This window comes from Dasypus novemcinctus, chromosome 6 (genome assembly GCF_030445035.2).
Source record: "Dasypus novemcinctus isolate mDasNov1 chromosome 6, mDasNov1.1.hap2, whole genome shotgun sequence".
Lineage (NCBI taxonomy): Eukaryota > Metazoa > Chordata > Mammalia > Cingulata > Dasypodidae > Dasypus > Dasypus novemcinctus.
The window spans coordinates 10121893-10139440 of NC_080678.1; the positions used below are offsets into that span (position 1 = coordinate 10121893).

The 17548-nt window shown below is 38.0% G+C and overlaps 1 protein-coding gene across 2 annotated transcripts in view; it reads right to left on the reverse strand.

Moving 5' to 3' along the window:
• The window catches only part of DOCK1 (dedicator of cytokinesis 1), a 522200-nt gene that overhangs the window by 208340 nt on the left and 296312 nt on the right, over positions 1-17548 (reverse strand). For both annotated transcript variants that reach the window (XM_058298144.1, XM_058298143.1), the window contains exon 28: positions 1337-1438. In XM_058298144.1, coding sequence (XP_058154127.1) covers positions 1337-1438 — 102 coding nt within the window. The remainder of the gene's footprint in view (positions 1-1336; positions 1439-17548) is intronic.

Below are 17548 nucleotides of genomic sequence, written 5' to 3' on the forward strand. Positions count from 1 at the left end.
CCAGTTTGGATGAAATATTTTGAACGTATGCATGTGTAGATTTTGATTGTATTGTTTGATTCTTCTGATAAAGGGTCAAATGTGAATTGAATTCCTAAGTATTCAGGATGAGTAAGACTTAGCAATCTCAAAACTTTTGTTTTTCAGCCTAGAAGTTTATCTATAAAATAGTTCGTGTCAGCCCACACTACAACCATGCCTTCCACTGACTAAACTAGGGCTTAGAAATATACTTGAGCTTCAATTGGGGCAATAAATGTTATAGATATAAAATTTGATTTTACTATGTGATGATTTCTAAAGAATCACAGGATATAAATGTGCTATATATTCCATTTTTGAAATTATCATACTGTAAATGGACTGATTAATATTAAAAGAAAATTCAAACACAGCCACACAAGCATACATTCTTGCTCCCTAACTTTTATTTATAGAAAACTGCAATGACTTTAAGGTATAGATCCTTCTTTGTTCTTCTTAGAAAACAACAACAGCAAAAATTACAGCAGCAACAAGACACTACAAATATTTTGTTTGAAATAACTGCATTAACAAAAATCATAAAAGACAGTCTCTTTTTCCCACCCTCAACAAGACAAGTTCAAGAACAACAGACACTGCTGAAAGCCCTCGTGGAGGTCAGAGCATTCTACAGGGAATCTGTGGGCCCCTGGAAACGGAGGCGGGGGTGTCAGACAGCAGAGCCCAGGTCAGCTCTAATTGGGAACTCTGCCAACGAGTTTGGTTGCAGCTTTGCGGAGGATATCTGCCATATGGCAGTGTAATTTCAGGTCATTAGGGAGGTAGCATCAAAGCAATAAATTCCTCTCTATTATACTTTTCCTAATTAAGTTGTATCATAGTTTTACTGAGGATGACTGGAGACTGATTTGGAGAAATGCTGATGAGCTTCTATGATTAGAGCTAATTAATAATGGAGTACAATTTAAGGCCAAAAAAGCTCCCTGGCTTCTGTGATTGAAAAGCTGCCCAACAAGTGAAGAGAAGTTAATGGCAGACTGTCACGTGTGCATCTTCCAATATTCAATTATCCCAAACCACAGGTGAAGAAACTGTGACCAAGGAGGTTTCTCCAGGTGCAGCATGTTAGCCATCCTCTAATTCAGGGGGGCTAGAAGCACGACTGCATCTTAGGCCCCTTATCTTGTTTTAAACAAAGTTGTCGTCAGGCCCTCCCAGGTGGTTTCTGAAATCAATCAGAAGCAAGTCTCATGCAAAATCGTATTTAAAATGGAAAGGTTTATATCAAGGTTATTCCTGAAACACAGGTCCACAACACAATAACGTGACAAGGGCCCAAAACTGCACTCACCACCACGTCGGTCCGCATTTTTCCGAAAGTCTTGATCAAATGGGCATAATGATAATCTTCCATTTGTCGTAAAATAGCTGTCATACAAGCCACAAAGTTTCCCTGTAAAACAAATCAAAAGATGGAATTAGATGGAGACAGAACCATACTCATGGGAAACATTTATAGAAACAAGAGTTTGGGAACTGAAACTTTCCAGAAGAAGCAGTGGGGTCTGGACATGAGGCTCGCATCCAGCCACGCTCCTTGCTGGCTCACCAGCCTGAGTTACAGACCGCTTTCAACCTCAGGGTTTTTGCTGGGTTTGTTTTTTTTTTTTTGCTATTTTTCTTTCTGCCTAACTGCATTAAATGCCTCTGGACACATGGTTCTCCTGATTGAAAAGGAAAAAAAAAATCAAACATGCCGCATATGTACATGTACACAAATTTTAAGACAGGGTTGAAATCAGCATCACCTAGGTTTTGTGCTTTCTTGGAAACTTGCCATCCCAATTACCAGGCATAATGTTTGTAGCTGCTCCTCTTGGGCCATGGTGAAGGAGACATCTTTTATTTTTCAAAATCAGCCTGCAGCCCCCTTTGGCCAATTTAGAGGCAATCACCACTGACTCCACAATGAGTTATGGTCCAATTCTCCTCCGCAAGAGGCATGAGGAGAACGCAGCCTCATCAGAATGTAAAGTGGGAGAAATGGGCATTTCTCATAGCAGACATGATGGAAGTAAAAGACGAAGACAATGCACAAATGGGGGTGGCCAGTATGTGTGCCTGTGGGTGTGCATGTGTTTGTGTGTGTAAGGCTGTGTGCATGGGTGTGTTTGTGTGAGCACAGCAAAGGGCTCCAGTGGGTGGGCAGGGGCTAAAGTGTCCTGTTGTTGCTAGCTGCAAATACTTACATCAAGGGTTCATGGCTGACACACTTTAAATCCTTCCTTGCTTTTAAATATTTCCCCCTAAATGGATGACATTTGAAGAAATATAGGACATATATTTTACCCCATTAAACCAACACAAGTCTGGTGAAATTATAGGATGAGGCATCATTTAAGACATCTTTCTAATTTCCCCTATAAAATGAGTTCCCAAATTGTACTCTTTTACTAACTCTTCTTTTACAAACAATCTATTTGAAAGCCTAAATATCTTTTACATTATTTTGGAATGTTGGTGCTACAGTAAAATGTTAATGTCAGATATATTTCCCATCCATTTTATATTTATAGAATACATATATGCTCCCCAATGAGTAAACTGAATGTATACAATAGTGATATGGTATCTTCCATTTGCCAAGAAATGTAAATTATGTGTGAATGATGACAACTGCTATGGTTCAGATTTCAAGACAGTTCAGGGAAAGAGCTAAATAATGCTTGTTCTCCATTGGAGGAAAGACTTTTAAAATGACAAAACATCTATTTTGAGCATGAAATGTATATATTTGACATCCCACTGAGCTTAAGAGAAGCTGACTCTGTATCTTATTGGTGCCTCGTGAGATGACTTGGGGTAGCTGTCACATATTATCCAACCATGGCACAGTGCTGAGAACTTTACCACCATGACCGCATTCAATCGCACCATCAGTTTTCTCCATTTTACTGGCAAATGGAGGTTGGGAGATTCCCCTCTGAATGAGTACTTGGCAAAGCTGTGTGCAAACCCATCACTGCCAGACTACAAGTCAAAGGGCTGAGCAGCTGATTGAACTTCCTTCCTTCTTAGTAAGGTGTCATTCTAACTCTTCGAGAAATCCTAGGTCACTGTTAATGACCCCCAGGAGGAGGATACACTCTCCTTCAAGTGTGCAGTCATGGAAAAAAGCCGGACAAGGCTGAGGCAGGGGAAAGGCCTCCAGAGCAGGATGTCCTTCACTCAACCCTGGCGGCGCCATCTGTGATGCGGTCTCCACCTTGCTACAGGAATGCTTTCCCACTGCAAGAAAAGGCCTGTATCGGCCCAGGGGCACATACTTGGGTGTATAATTTTCTGCAGATCAAAACAGGGAAACGATGGAGCCTTGCACAATAGAAGTGCTGAAATCACAAGTCAGCTATTTATACTCTGAAAAATATACTCATGTACTTAACATAAACTATCAAATTGAAAGTAAAACTGACAGCAAGAGTCTTGAGTGGTCCTGGTAATGTTCAGGACATGAGTACTGACCTGAGCAGACTGTCACGCAATGCTGACAAATTCACGCGAGGCAGAGGACAGGGGAACTGGCATAAGACAGAAAGAAGAAAAGGAAAGAGAACATCCATATTTCCATAGAGGGAGTCCTGGAGCTACATAAGTGGCCGGACAGGCAGCCTTCTTTCTGAAGGAAAATGTCACAAAGAAGGCGAACATGTGGCCACTAGTTCAATCACAGAGTGCACTCACTGGAATTTGTCAGGGAGGTCAAAAGGGCAGGTCATGCCCAGGATTCCGAGGCCAATAGCCAGGCAGTGCGCACGACCTTCCTACTTATACTACGAGATTTACACTGTTCAGCTTTTCTTTTCTTAAGGAAGCAGGTTTTGCTATTTCAGCTCTTCTCTAAGTTGAGGCTTGGGACCCCATTGGTAATGGGTATCACGCCCATTAAATACATGGATATGCTCCCCCTCTCCCCCCAGCCCTTTAGGAAAAGACGTCCCACCCAGGGGATGTTGGTATTTTTACTAGAGAAGCAATGGTGGTTGACAGGGAGCCTCTCTGCTCCCATGAACACAGTGGAACCATGTACAAGCATTTTGGTGGGCTGACCAAAGTGGGTCAAATGGATGTTCACGGAAGCTGTATTTGAAACCAGTAATACATTACAAACAAAAATGGAGGAAAGCTGTGAAAAGAACTTATTCTATAGGCTCTATATGCTTTGATAGATGCATTTGAAGTCACATGAAGCTTTTATATTTAAACTTTTGGTAGGTTGCCATAGGCTGCTGGCAAGCGATGGTGTGGGACCTAACCTAGAACCTGAGCCTGGGCACTGGCTTCAGCCCCAGTGGTTGAGTGAAAATAAGTAAATAAATAATAATATGACATATGTCTACGACTGCAAAATAATGTGAAACAGGGGCACTGTTGGAGAAAATTTTTTAAATCAGGACATAGAATGCCTAATAAACAAAAAATGTGAAGCTCATTAGTAATCAAAGATGAAAATGATATATCATTATTTGCCTGCCAGAAGAGCACAGACGCATTTAAGTGGTGATAATGTTAGCAAGGGTGCAGAGAACGAGGACTCTTATACACTGCTGGTGGGCACATAAATTGCTATAACCTTTTTAAGCAGTGATTTGGGAAGAGATTTGAAAGTCTTGGGGAAAAAAACTCATCACCTTAGAAATTCTACTTCTAAGAATCCACCCTAAGGAAATATTAATAATCCAAGATAGGGGATCCTGTATCCAAAGATGATCACTGCACCACTGAAAGCATCTAAATGTTCAATACTAAGAAATTCTACAAGTAGTAGGATATGTTGTGAGATTGCCAGATACAAAATAGGATGACCAGTTCAATTCAAATCTCAAATAAACAATGAATAATAAGTATGGCCCAAATATTGCAAATATTACATGGGACTTACTTCTGACAGAAAAGTTATCCACTGGTTTAGCTGAAATTCAAATGGAACTGGGTGTTCTGTATTTTATTTGCTAAATCTTACAATTTTATCATAGATTAATACTGAAATATTACACAACCATTAAAACAGTAAACATTAACCAAGCAAATATGAAATATTTCAGTAACATGAGAAAATGCATGAAAAACAAAGCCAGAGATCATTATATACACCCAGTTCAGCAATACATAGAATATCACATGAGGGAAAAATGACCATGAGTAGACAGCAAATACCTAACAAGGTGGAAGAACGGGCCCAAATCACTTTTACCAGCAGAACAACAACCAACATTTTTCAAGACAGCCCTAAGAGAGAAAGGTATCACCTGGCAGCAGGGACCAACTCTCCCTGCCCCAGTGTCCTGCCTTCCTCATTCTTATCATCAAAACTCTCTCTTTCGCAGGGTCCCCTATAGGTGTGGACCGAGTTACTGCCCTGCATGGCTCCTGGAGGTATGAACTGAACAAGCCTCCTTCCCTCTCCTATAACCACCTTCAAGACCCCAGTTTTAAATGTGGCCAGGCTCCAGCGCACGAGACAGGTGAACAGGTAGAACTCAGGACAGGTAGACCAGAGGCCAGTGGGAGCTGAGGACACTTGGGGGTGATGATAAGGAGAACTGAGGGTATGTAACATAGCAAGCAGGGAGAATGGAAGACACAGAACGGAGGGCTATTGGATGGAGCAGGGCACCTTTCATGACAGGCAGGTAAAGGTAAGAGGCACCTAAGGGTATAAAGATGAAAAAAAAAGGACTGATGAGAACAGAAATCGAGGTTGAGACCTACCTTTTAAGCAGTGTCTTTGTCAAGTGTGCCAAGTTTAAGGTATAAGGGGGAGTGCATGAATCAGGAGGGATGTTCTGGAAGGATGTAGCTGATAGCTGAGGCAATGTGAAGATGTACCTCCTTAGCGCGACAAAAATGACTTTGGCCACATGAACTAAACAGTACACTGTGGGCTACATAACTGCCCTTCGTAATTCCAACAACCAGACAAGAACTGACACTAGAGCTCACAGTTGGCATGGCGTGCACACAACTGCTCTGTGGGACACATGGCACAAGGGCAGAACATCTAACCCTCTTCGGAGCACTCTGAATTCCAAGGGCTCTAGGGGCAGTCCAACCACAGGAGCGGCTGGAGAGGCAGACAGAGGCCCCCAGCACCAGGTCTGGAGGGCCAGGTGTCCACTTTGGGTCTGACTCCCAGAATACACTTGATGACTTCCAGGTGATGACTTATTAAAATTTTCAAAGATGTTTTCACCAAGAACGTACTCTGAGAGAGGAACTCTCATTTAGGTAATTAAATTTCAGTACATTGATATAATTAAGCCTACCCCATAATCATCATTAACAATTAAAGAAAACTTAATCCTCCAGTGATCTTTTCAATATATTATTATACTAAAGGACATTGGGCAAGAATTGTATTTAAGGTGGAAAAATATATGACTTGGTGAATTCCGAATAACTTTCACTTGTGGGAGCATTCAAGCCAAAGGATCAATATTTGTCAAGCAACATTTTGAGCAAAAGAATATATGAAAAGGGAGTGCAATTGAGAGTTGAATCCCACATTTATAAGGCAGGTGTGACTTGAGATAATTCCATGTTTGGGTTAATTCTTGGTACTGAAAAGATGAAAGCCCCAGGGAGCAGAAAGACTTTCTATTTTCAAGACGGAAAGTCAATGACAAAATGGTTAAGAGCTCTATTTACTATGAGGAAATTTAAAAGGGAAAAATAGGGAGTCCAGGAAGGTAGCACAAGGAAAACCTGAAAATTTCATTAACAGGTCCAAGGAATCCTTTTCAACATTTGTCAAAATATACTTAGGGGGCTCCCTCATAATAAATTAAAAACAGTTCAATATTTACATTCTTCAGTGCTTCCGCACATTAAAATGACAATAGAGGAAAAGAACTTAAAACCAAGACATTGAGAGAAGATACAACTAAAGACAAGAGCATTTTTTTGAAGCTGAAATTGGATGAGTAAGAGGTTACTGTCCCCCTGAAGGAGTGAGGTGATTGTCCAGTGGGGATCCTGCCAGTTCGTGCCACAGAAGCCCCTGTTACCTTGAAAAGTGAGGCTGCACAGGAGGTGAGAAACAAGAATACTGATGTCCTTCAAATGGGCAGTTAGACCCTCTGTGGCTGCTGCCAGCAGGGGCAGCGAGGGGCAGCCCACTCGCTCCTGGGCAAAGGCTGCAAACAGGAGGTATGGCCTGCACCACCTGGTTGAAAGCACCCACAGGTCGCACCAAACATGTTAAACTCCACACAACCTTCTCTCTTCAGCTACCAGGACATCAGCAAGGAGTTTTAACTGAACTGCCAACTCCAGTGTTGGCACCACACCATCTTGATATGAGACTCTAAGAATCCTCTTAGGGGAACCTGGCCAGCAAAGAGAGCCTTTCTGCTAACGCTGACCATGGCGGTTTTGACAGTGCAGAGCTAGGCCCACATAGGCCTACCAGGCAGTAAAGTCCACTAGTCTCCATGATTGGTCAACGCACAAAGACAGGGCATTGAATCAGAACTTCAGGTTCTCCAGCATGAGGCTCAACAAACATCAATAAAGGAGACCAAAACTAACCATTAAACAACCATCCAACCAATCATCAGAGAAACCTAAAGGAAGGAAAGGAGGTTCAGGATGCAAGAGAATTCAAAGAACTATAATTGATATTCTCAGGTAGATTTGAGATTATATCCATGAAGTAAGAACATAATGTTGTTAAACAAGCAAACAAAAAAAGGAACAGAGATCAAGAAAGGATTCTGGAATGTTTAAAATGTTAGCAAAACATGATAACATTATAATAAAAGTGTTGGGAGATAGAACTGAAGAAATGCTCCAGAAAGGAGAACACGGGGAAAATGGCAGAGAATGAGAATAAGAAAATCAGAAAATTCTGTCAAGAAATTCAATATCTAATGAATATGAACTCCAGAAGAAAAGAACACCAAATGTAAGATACTGGCTATATATTTAGTAGTAATATTTTGATGATGCTCTTTCATAGTTTGTAATAAATGTTTCACAACAATGCAAGGTGTTGGTGGTAGGGTGATGTAGGGGAGCCCTGAATGATATATGTGTGTTTGTTTATAAGATCACAACTTTTACCTCACACTTATTGTTTATATAAAAATACATAATAAACTAAAATCAATGAATGTATAATTTTCAAAAGATACAGAAAATGGAGATATAAAAGTTAATTATACCAAATGACAGAATAGCCACTAAAAATTTTACAACCAATTAGTGAGTTAAGCAAGGTTAAAGGATGCAGAATCGGTACACAAAAATCATTTGAATCTCTATATTCTAGCAATGAACAACCCCAGATGAAGTTAAGAAAAGAATTCCATTTACAATAGCAACAAAAATAATAAAACTGAAATAAATTTAACAAAAGTAGTACAAGATTCACACACCAAAAATTATAAAACATTGTTGAAAGAAATTACATGGAAAGACATCCCATTGTACAAGGATTGGAGGACTTATCATTGTTAAGATGGTAATATCCCCAAATCGATCCACTGAGTCAATATACTATCAAAATTTCAGCTGGATTCTGTATAGAAATTGACAGCCTGATCTTGAAATCCATATAGAAATGTAAAGAACCCAAAATAGCAAAAATATCTTGAAGAATAAGAAGCTAGAAAACTCCATTTCCTGATCTCAAAACTTATTACAAAGCTATAGTAATCAAGACAGTGTGGTGCTGACATAAGGACAAAAATGCATAGGTCAAGAGAATTAAGAGTACAGAATTTATGATCAGCTGATTTTCAACAAGGGTGCTAACACAATTCAATGGGGAAAACTTTTTTTCAACAAATGAACTAGTATAACAGGATATGCAAAAGAGCAACATTAGAACCCTACCTCAAACCATATACAAAGATTCACTCAAAATGTATCAAAGACATATATACAAAAGAAAAAATACAACTCTTATAAGAAACTATAGTAGTAAATCTGCCTTGGATTAGGCAAAAATTTTTTTAAGGTGTAATAACAAAAGCACAAGCAACAAAAGAAAAAGTAGATAAATTTGGCTTAAATTTAGATAAATTTAGATAAATTTAGAATTGAAAACTATTGTGTTTCAAAGATACCATTAAAAAAGTAAAAAGACAACCCATAAATGGGAGAAAATATCTACAAATCATACACATTATAAGGGATTTTTATCTAGAATACATAAAGACCTCTTAAAATTCATTAATAAAAGGTGGGCGACCCAAATTAAAAATGGGCAAAGGATCTGAATAGACAGTCCCCCAAAGAAGATATACGAATGGTTGGTCAATAAGCACAAGAAAAGAAAAACATCATTAGCCAATATGGAAACAAAACTCAAAATTATACTGAGATACCACATCACACCCACTAGAATGGCTTATAATAAAAAAAAAAAAAAGTACAGATAGTAAAAGCATTGTGGAGGAGACAGAGAAATTGGAACCCTCAGACATTCAGGGGTAATGGAAAATGGCATAGCCATGTTGTCAAACAGTCTGGCAGTTCCTCAAAAGATAGAAACATAGTTACCATATGACCTGCCAATTCTACTTCTAGGCATGCATCCAAGAAAATTAAAACCTATTTCCTACTAAAAACTAGTACACAAATGTTCATAGCAGCACTACCAGTAATATTTAAAAAGTGAAGCCACTCAAATGTATATCAATTGGATGACTGGAAAAACAAGATATGGTATATCCATACAACGAAATGTTATATGGCAATATAAAGGACTCACATTCTGATACATGCTATGACTTGGATGAACCTTGAAATCATTCTGTTCAGTGAAAGAAGCCAGTCACAAAAGATCATACCCTTGTATGAGTCTTTTATATGCAATATTCAGGATAGAAAAATTACAGGAATGGACAGAAAATCAAGAATGGCCTAGGGCTGGGCATTTGGGAGGAAATGGGGTGTCACTGCTACTGGGTGCATGGTATTTTTGTGTGTGTGGTGATGAAAATACACTAAAATGAACTGGTGATGATAACACAGGTCTAAATACACAAGAGAACCGTAAAAAACTGTACACTTTAGATTTTAAGATGTGTAAATTATATCTCAATAAAGCTGTTAATTTAAAATATATTAATTAATTAGAAATGATAGAAGATATTTCCCTAATATGGCATGCATTTCCAAAATAAGAGGGCCCACTAAGTATCCAGCACTACCAAGACTCACCATCGTGAGATTTAGAACATGAGGGAAAAAGCAATCATCCTGAAACATTTGAGAGAGGAAAAAGGATCAGGATGCAGAACCCCATCTGACTTCTCAATAGAAATACTGGGAGGAAGAAGACTGTGAAGATCGTCCTTTAAAACTTGGAGGAAAAATTCCTTCCAACCTAGAACAAAGGTACTTTCAGATATGCAACATCTTAGAATATGTACCCCGAACCTTCCCTTTCACAGAAAACTGCACTAGAAATAAACCAAAGAAAGGGTGCAGGTCTCCAGAGCGCTGGATCTGGCCCAGGAAAGGCACAAATGGCGTGTTCAGGATGAGGCGAGGGGAGATGGCAGGGAGACACGCGGACGGCAGCGCAGAAACGTGAGCTGCCAGATGGCGCAGAGGACGTGGGGCCTTTAGAAGACATGTCTGCAAGGAGAGGGAGGACAGTCATCGACTACTTGACACGCTTGGATCTACTGAGAGGCCAGTTTGCTCTTCTGTCAAAACAGGGGAGCAGATTAGTGATAAATACAGAGAAAAGCAAACGCAAAAGGAGACAATCGCCAAGAGCAGGAGAAACAAAGCAATAAAAAAGTAATGGAAATGTGCTCACACTTCTCTATGAGTTTCAGCTGTGAAAAATAACTGGTCATAAATATATAACATGTAATAAAACATGTAATATCAACCTAACCAAACGGAGGTGAGTTAGGAAGATGGGGCAAAAAGGAGATTGTGTGTTAGGGTTGGTGGTAAGATATTGAAATCCTCATCCTGATAGAGTAATAATTGAATCTAAAAAAAATAAAGAAGCAGAAGTGCAAACATGTCATTTATCAAGGAAGATACAAACACATCTTTGCAGTATTGGGGTGAGGGACTGGGCACATTGGAAAGACCAACCATGAGATTAGGGTGGTGGAGCTTGGAGGCTAATCTCTAGGGAGGGGATACGGGTTGGGGATTGATCCAATCAGTGATGTCAACATCATGAAAGCCCAATAAAGAAGCTGGACACCAAAGCTCAAGTGAACTTCCATGATTGCACATCCACATCAGTGTGCTGGGAGGGTGATGCGCTCTGACTCCACATCACGGAAGCTTTGCACTTGAGGCCCTTCCATATCTCGCTCTGCATCTCTTGTTTTGGCTTCTTTTGGAGTTGTACCTTTTTTTTTTTTTTTTGGTTAATAATCAGAATGTAATAATAGGTGTAGCAGTTTGATATTACTGATGAATTCCAAAAAGAAATACTGGATTATGTTTGTAAACTGGTCTTTTCCTCCAGGCATTTGAGATTATATTGGATTCAGAGGTTTACTTGATTAAGTAATCAAGTGCCAGTAGGGTGCCAGTAGGGTGTTGAGCCCCACCCTTGGTGGGTCAGGACACACAGATAAAAGGCATTGCAAGGACAGAGTTGGAGGGCATTTAATGTTGGAGTTTTGATGTTGGAGTTTGATGCTGAAGCTGGAGCCCCAGAGAGAGAGACAGAGTTGTTCGCCTGATAAGTCTACAGCTGACCTTGTGGACAAAACAGAGATGCTGAGCCCCGAGGAACTAAGGAAGCGTGAACCCTGTCAGACAGCAGCAGACATCTTGCTCCAACATGTGAAAACAAACTTTGGTGAGGGAAGTAACTTACACTTTATGGCCTGGCATCTGTAAGCTTCTACCCCAAATAAATACCCTTTATAAAAACCAAGCAATTTCTGATATTTTGCATCAGTACCCCTGTGGCTGAATAATACAATAAGTATAGAACTTTCTTGGGTTTTATGAGTCATTTTAACAAATCATCAAACTTCTGGGGGTGGAGAGAATCCCTGAATTTGCCAGTTGGTTAGAAATGGGAGTGGCCCAGTAACCCCAAAGCATGCAGCTGGCATGGGAAAGGCAATCTCTTAGGGACTGCCCTTCACCTGTGGAGTCTGCTCTAACTCCAGGCATTAGCGCTGGGCATTTCTCTGGGTACCAGCATTAAAACTCAGTTTCCTGGAAAAATAAGTGTTCACACACAGTTTTGGACTTAAAAACCCTTTTCTAGAAATATAAAATTCGGTAAAGTTGAGGAGTGTTTGATTTTTGTCTCTTTTGTCATCTAAAGAGCATACAATGCCTCCATTCAATGTATGGCTAATTTTTGTTCACTTAATTTCCAAAATATGTTTTCTTATTTTGTAAGGGGCCACAGAGGGGGAAGTGTTTGTAAAAAGAAATGACATTAATGCCATTTAAGAGCTATTTTTAATAACTAGCAATAATAATTAAAGCTGTATCTTAAATTTAAATTGATTGCTTGAATTCAGAGTATAGCATCTCATATCATTTGAGACACTACAAGGAAAGAAATCTAATTTTTAAAACAAAATCAATTAAAATTTTACAGTGGTGGTAACTGTAGCCAGATATTTATAGGACAAATATACTAAAAGGGAATATTTAGATCTTAAATTATCCTTAACAGTTACTTGCTACTTATTTGATATTATAATTTAAACACATATTTTTATTTGTCATGGATGATAAAATAAATTACATAATCAAATTTGACATATAAAACTACATTTTATGATATAATGAGGACTATATACTTTGTATACTACTTCTTAGTGTAATTTATTATTGCTAGGTCTAGACAGATGATAAAGCAGAAAATTTTATTTTATTCCTTTGATAAATTCAGTAAATCAAGAAAGATTAGAGACTTGGAGAGTTCAGAATTATCTAAGACATATACCATGATATACAGTAATTGTAAACACACGGTACTAGAAACAAGAGTAGTTCTTAATAAACTCCTACTATGGAAGGAAGGATCAATATCTCTTCCCATTTCTTAAAAATTGAGTTCTGTCTATAAAAGACACTATTACTATCACAGTTATAGATGAAAGCTGAAATATTTTCTTGGATAAAATAGAATTCCACAAAATGAGTCATAAAGGGATGCATTTCTCAATTTATTCTCGTTGGCTGGATGAGATGGTGAAGAGAAAGTATGTCACATATCAAGTATTAAAAAAAATTGTATTAATGAATTATAAGGAGAATAAGTATTTTGAAATATGAGAGTATTGCATAATAGAAATCCAGATAATGCCAGTTATAAATTATTTATTAAGATCTATATATTTGTACACAAACATATATAGTTGAGCATATTTGCTCAAACACAACACTTTAGAAATACATCATCCAATAGTTTGCTAGCTGACAACTGCTTAAAGTAGCAAAGCAGCTCTGGCATTAAATATCTTAGTATTTCTTTCCAAAATCTCTTACCATAAGGGAGTGTGACCCTCCTTGTGGGCACTCAAGAAACATTCTCCATGAACAGTATATCCATCTAGCAGGTGTGTAAGAGGACGACGGAGTTGCAGGTAGCGCCATATCCAGTGGGGCTGTGATGTGTCACCCTCAGCCCAGCCCTGTGGAAATTGAAGTCTCGAGCTTCTGAGGAAGAGGATGCGCTTTGAAAGCAACCATAAGCACTAAGCAGAAAAGGCCAAAGCGATGCTAAGATTCAGAATGGGGCAGAGAAGGAACAAACGCAACACTCAACAAGAATTCAAGGAGTGTGCTCTGTGATGAATGCATGGTTTGCTAGGGGTAGGTGTGCAGCTGATATCAACAGCCTCTGCCCAGGACAAGCAGGCCATGAGCCTGGCACATGCTGTGTCAGAAAGCAAGGAAATGCTCAGGTGAAAGGGGCCATGTCAAAATGAAACTGTGTGTCACTTGAGCAGGGCACCTTGGCCAATGTGGGACAAATGGGATAGTAGAGGATCAAATGAAAAATGAGAACCATGGAAATTTTTTAAAAATCCTTACTTCTATGCTGATATGAGATACACACAGAGAGAGAAAGAGAAGAAATGGAAAAGCAAAAAAGCTCTTTCTTACAAAAAACTACCAGCTAGAATTATATAGAAAAATGACAGAATTAGAAAATTGCCAGTTTCAACTCCTAAAGTACTAGTTGATATGGATCAGGCAAGAATCATCACTGGATACGAAACCATCATACAAAGTCACTGGGGAGCAAAGCATCACCCCAGATTCTTCTTAGATTCTGTGCCTCCTGGGGTGATGGGATGCTAAAGACACATTATCACATGGATAGTGCTTTTTGCCAAAAATTTCCTGATGAGGAAATGATCGGGCAAATCCAGAATATGGGCCATTTGACAAAATAACTTTCCTGGACTCTAAAAAAAGGCCAATGGGGAAATGTCGTATTAGATTACATTTGAGAATCATTGTTAATTTTCATAAGTATAATATTCCTAAGAGATAAGTATAATATTTAGGGATGATGTGTCATGATGCCTGCAACCTACTTTTGGTCCGGCAAAGAAAGAAAACAAAGCACAAAACCACTTTACATTATATATTATACAAATAGACAACAGAGAGAAAGAGAGAGGGGCAGGGTAGGACACAGGGAAGAATCGAGAATAAGCCAATATGGTAACATGGTAACAGGGCATGAATCTAGGTAAATGGTAGGTTTTACTGCAATATTTTTCCAACGCTTCTGTACATAAGAAAAATTTCAAAATAAAATGCTAGGGCACGGGGGACATTCCACACACATTCTAGTAGAGAAGATGTACATGACAATAATTAATTAGGACACAATACCACAAAAACTATAAAATGCCAAGGAAATCCTAAAGAGGAATTATTTCTTTTCCAATCAAAGGAACTATTACTGAATATAATAACAGTACTAGAAGAAATGATTTTGTTATTTAAGACACACTAGTGTGAAAAAAAAAGAGAGAGAGCAAGGGGGCGGTGAAGAGATATAAGCAACCCAGTAATATTCACGCAAGAAAATGTGTGTGGAGCTAAAATATTGCTAAATGGAAGGTTTTTACAATTTTTAAGTTCCACCATACTCACTCTTTTGAAATGCAGAAACAGTTCATTTGGACCATGCACTGGAGACACATACTTGGGCTTTAACAGAAGGCTCTCCAGAGACTGTGGTAAATAAGAATATAAATGTCTTGTTTCCCTACCAGATATGGATCTCAATATCACTCTCCATTCTTTCATTATTTTATAATGCTCTTCATTTTATTTTCAAATTTATATAGGTACATGATTTTTAACAAAAAGTTTAAAAACTTTTCAAAGGCATAGGTTAGAATTTTCACTTGAACATGATTACGAACCCTATATAGAGTAGAATAGGCTGTTTAAACTTTCTGATAAATGGGGATAATGATCCTAAAACCAGAAATTCTTGAAAGGTTTAATTGGGTATGTACATGAGGATATTAGCACAGTGGCTGGCTAAACAAATGAAAATGTGGTTACAATGATAATGAGGATGATGATGAACAGCAGAAAAACATATGGTGAAGAATATTTTTAAATCACAAAATCTGTATGCTGAAAACCATAACACATTGATGAAAGAATCAAGGAAAACCTTAAAAAAAAAAAAAAAAAAGAACAAAAGAAAATGAAGTGATACACCACAGTCATGAACTGGACGACTCAATATTGTTCAGTTGCCAAATTGAACTTCAGTTTCAAAATCTAGCACTCTTTTATGTAGAAATAAACAAGCTGATTGTAAAATTTATATAGAAAAGAAAATAATGTGAAATAGGCAAAGCAACTTTGAAGAGAGAAAAAAAAGAATGCACACTACTTGTTTGGGAGACTTACTAAAATCTACAGAAATTAAGACAGTGTGATCCCAGTGAAATAATAGACATTGAGATGAAAGCAACAGAAAATGAACCACACATATAAGGTTAATTAATTTTCAACAAAGGTGCCAAGAAAATTCAATGGAAAGTGTATAATTTTTTCAATAAATGTTGCTAGAGCAACTGTATACTTACATGAAAAAGAAAGGGTAAAAAGAAAGGGAGGTAAGAAAGAAGGGAAGAGAGAAAGAATGAAAGAGAGAAGAGAATCCATACCTTGCATTGTAATAAAAAATTAACTAAAAATGTAAATAGATCTAAAACTTAAAATTATAAAACTTTTAGGAGAAAACTGACATGACTTTGATTTAGGAAAATATTTCTTAAGCTAAAAGCGTGAAACAATGTCTTTGAAAGACACTGTAAAGAAAGTGAAAAGAAAAGCTGCAGAAATGGAGAAAATATGTGGAAACCACAGATCTGATAAAAGGCTTGCATCCAAGGTATATTAAGAATTTTTAAAACTCAACAATACAAAAGTAACCCATAAAAAAATGGGCAAAAAATTTGAATAGATAATTCACCAAAAAAAAAGAGAGATACAGATGGCCAAGACACATATGAAAGCAGGCTCAATATCTCCAGGCTTTAGGAAAATACATGTTAAAACCACAACCAGACCCCACTATATACCTGTTAGAATGGCTAAAGTTGAAAGAGAACTACCACCACCACACAAAACCTAAGGCGACATCAAGTGCTGGCAAAGACGTGGAATAGCTGAAACCCCCACATGACCCAACTATCCCACTTAAGGTATTCACCCTAAGAGAAATGAAAACACGTGTCCACACAAAAGGACTCAACATGAATATTTAGAGCGGTTTCATTCACAGTTGCTAAATGTGGAAACACCGCAAATGTCTATTACCTGGTAAATGGATAAACAAATTGTGTATAAACACAAGATGGAATACAGCTCAGCAATAAAAAGGAACAAACTACTGATATATAAACAACACAGATGAATCTCGTACATATTATGTGAAAGAAGCCACATATCATACTACATAATTCCATTTATATGACATTTGGAAAGGTAAAACTATAGTGACAAAAGGGAGGGACTGATTACAAGGGGTGGGATGGAATTTTTAGTGTGATGGAAATATTCTTACCTTGTTTGAGATAGTGATTATACAACTGTACTCATTTGTCAAAGTTCAAAACTAAAAAGGTTGGACTTTACTGTATGATCTTATATATATGTATATATATGTATATATATATGGAAATTCGGACATTGCAAAAAATTTCATACAAGCCAAATCCAATTAATAATAATATTTTAGTGGATTCCTCCCTGCTCTCTCATACACACACATAGGGAGAGAGAAATAGAATAGTTAAAATAAAAATAGGGTAACACCATATGTAAAGTTTCAAAACTCCTTTTTAAAATATTAATATACATGGTTACGGAGTATCTGCAGATATCATAAAAACATTCTTTGACAACATGATTTTATTTGTCTTTATTTTTTTAATATTACCTTAAAAAAATATGAGGTCCCCATATATCCCCTACCCCTCTCACCCCACTCCTCCCCCCATAACAACAATCTCCTCCATCATCATGAGACATTCATTGCATTTGGTGAATAGATCTC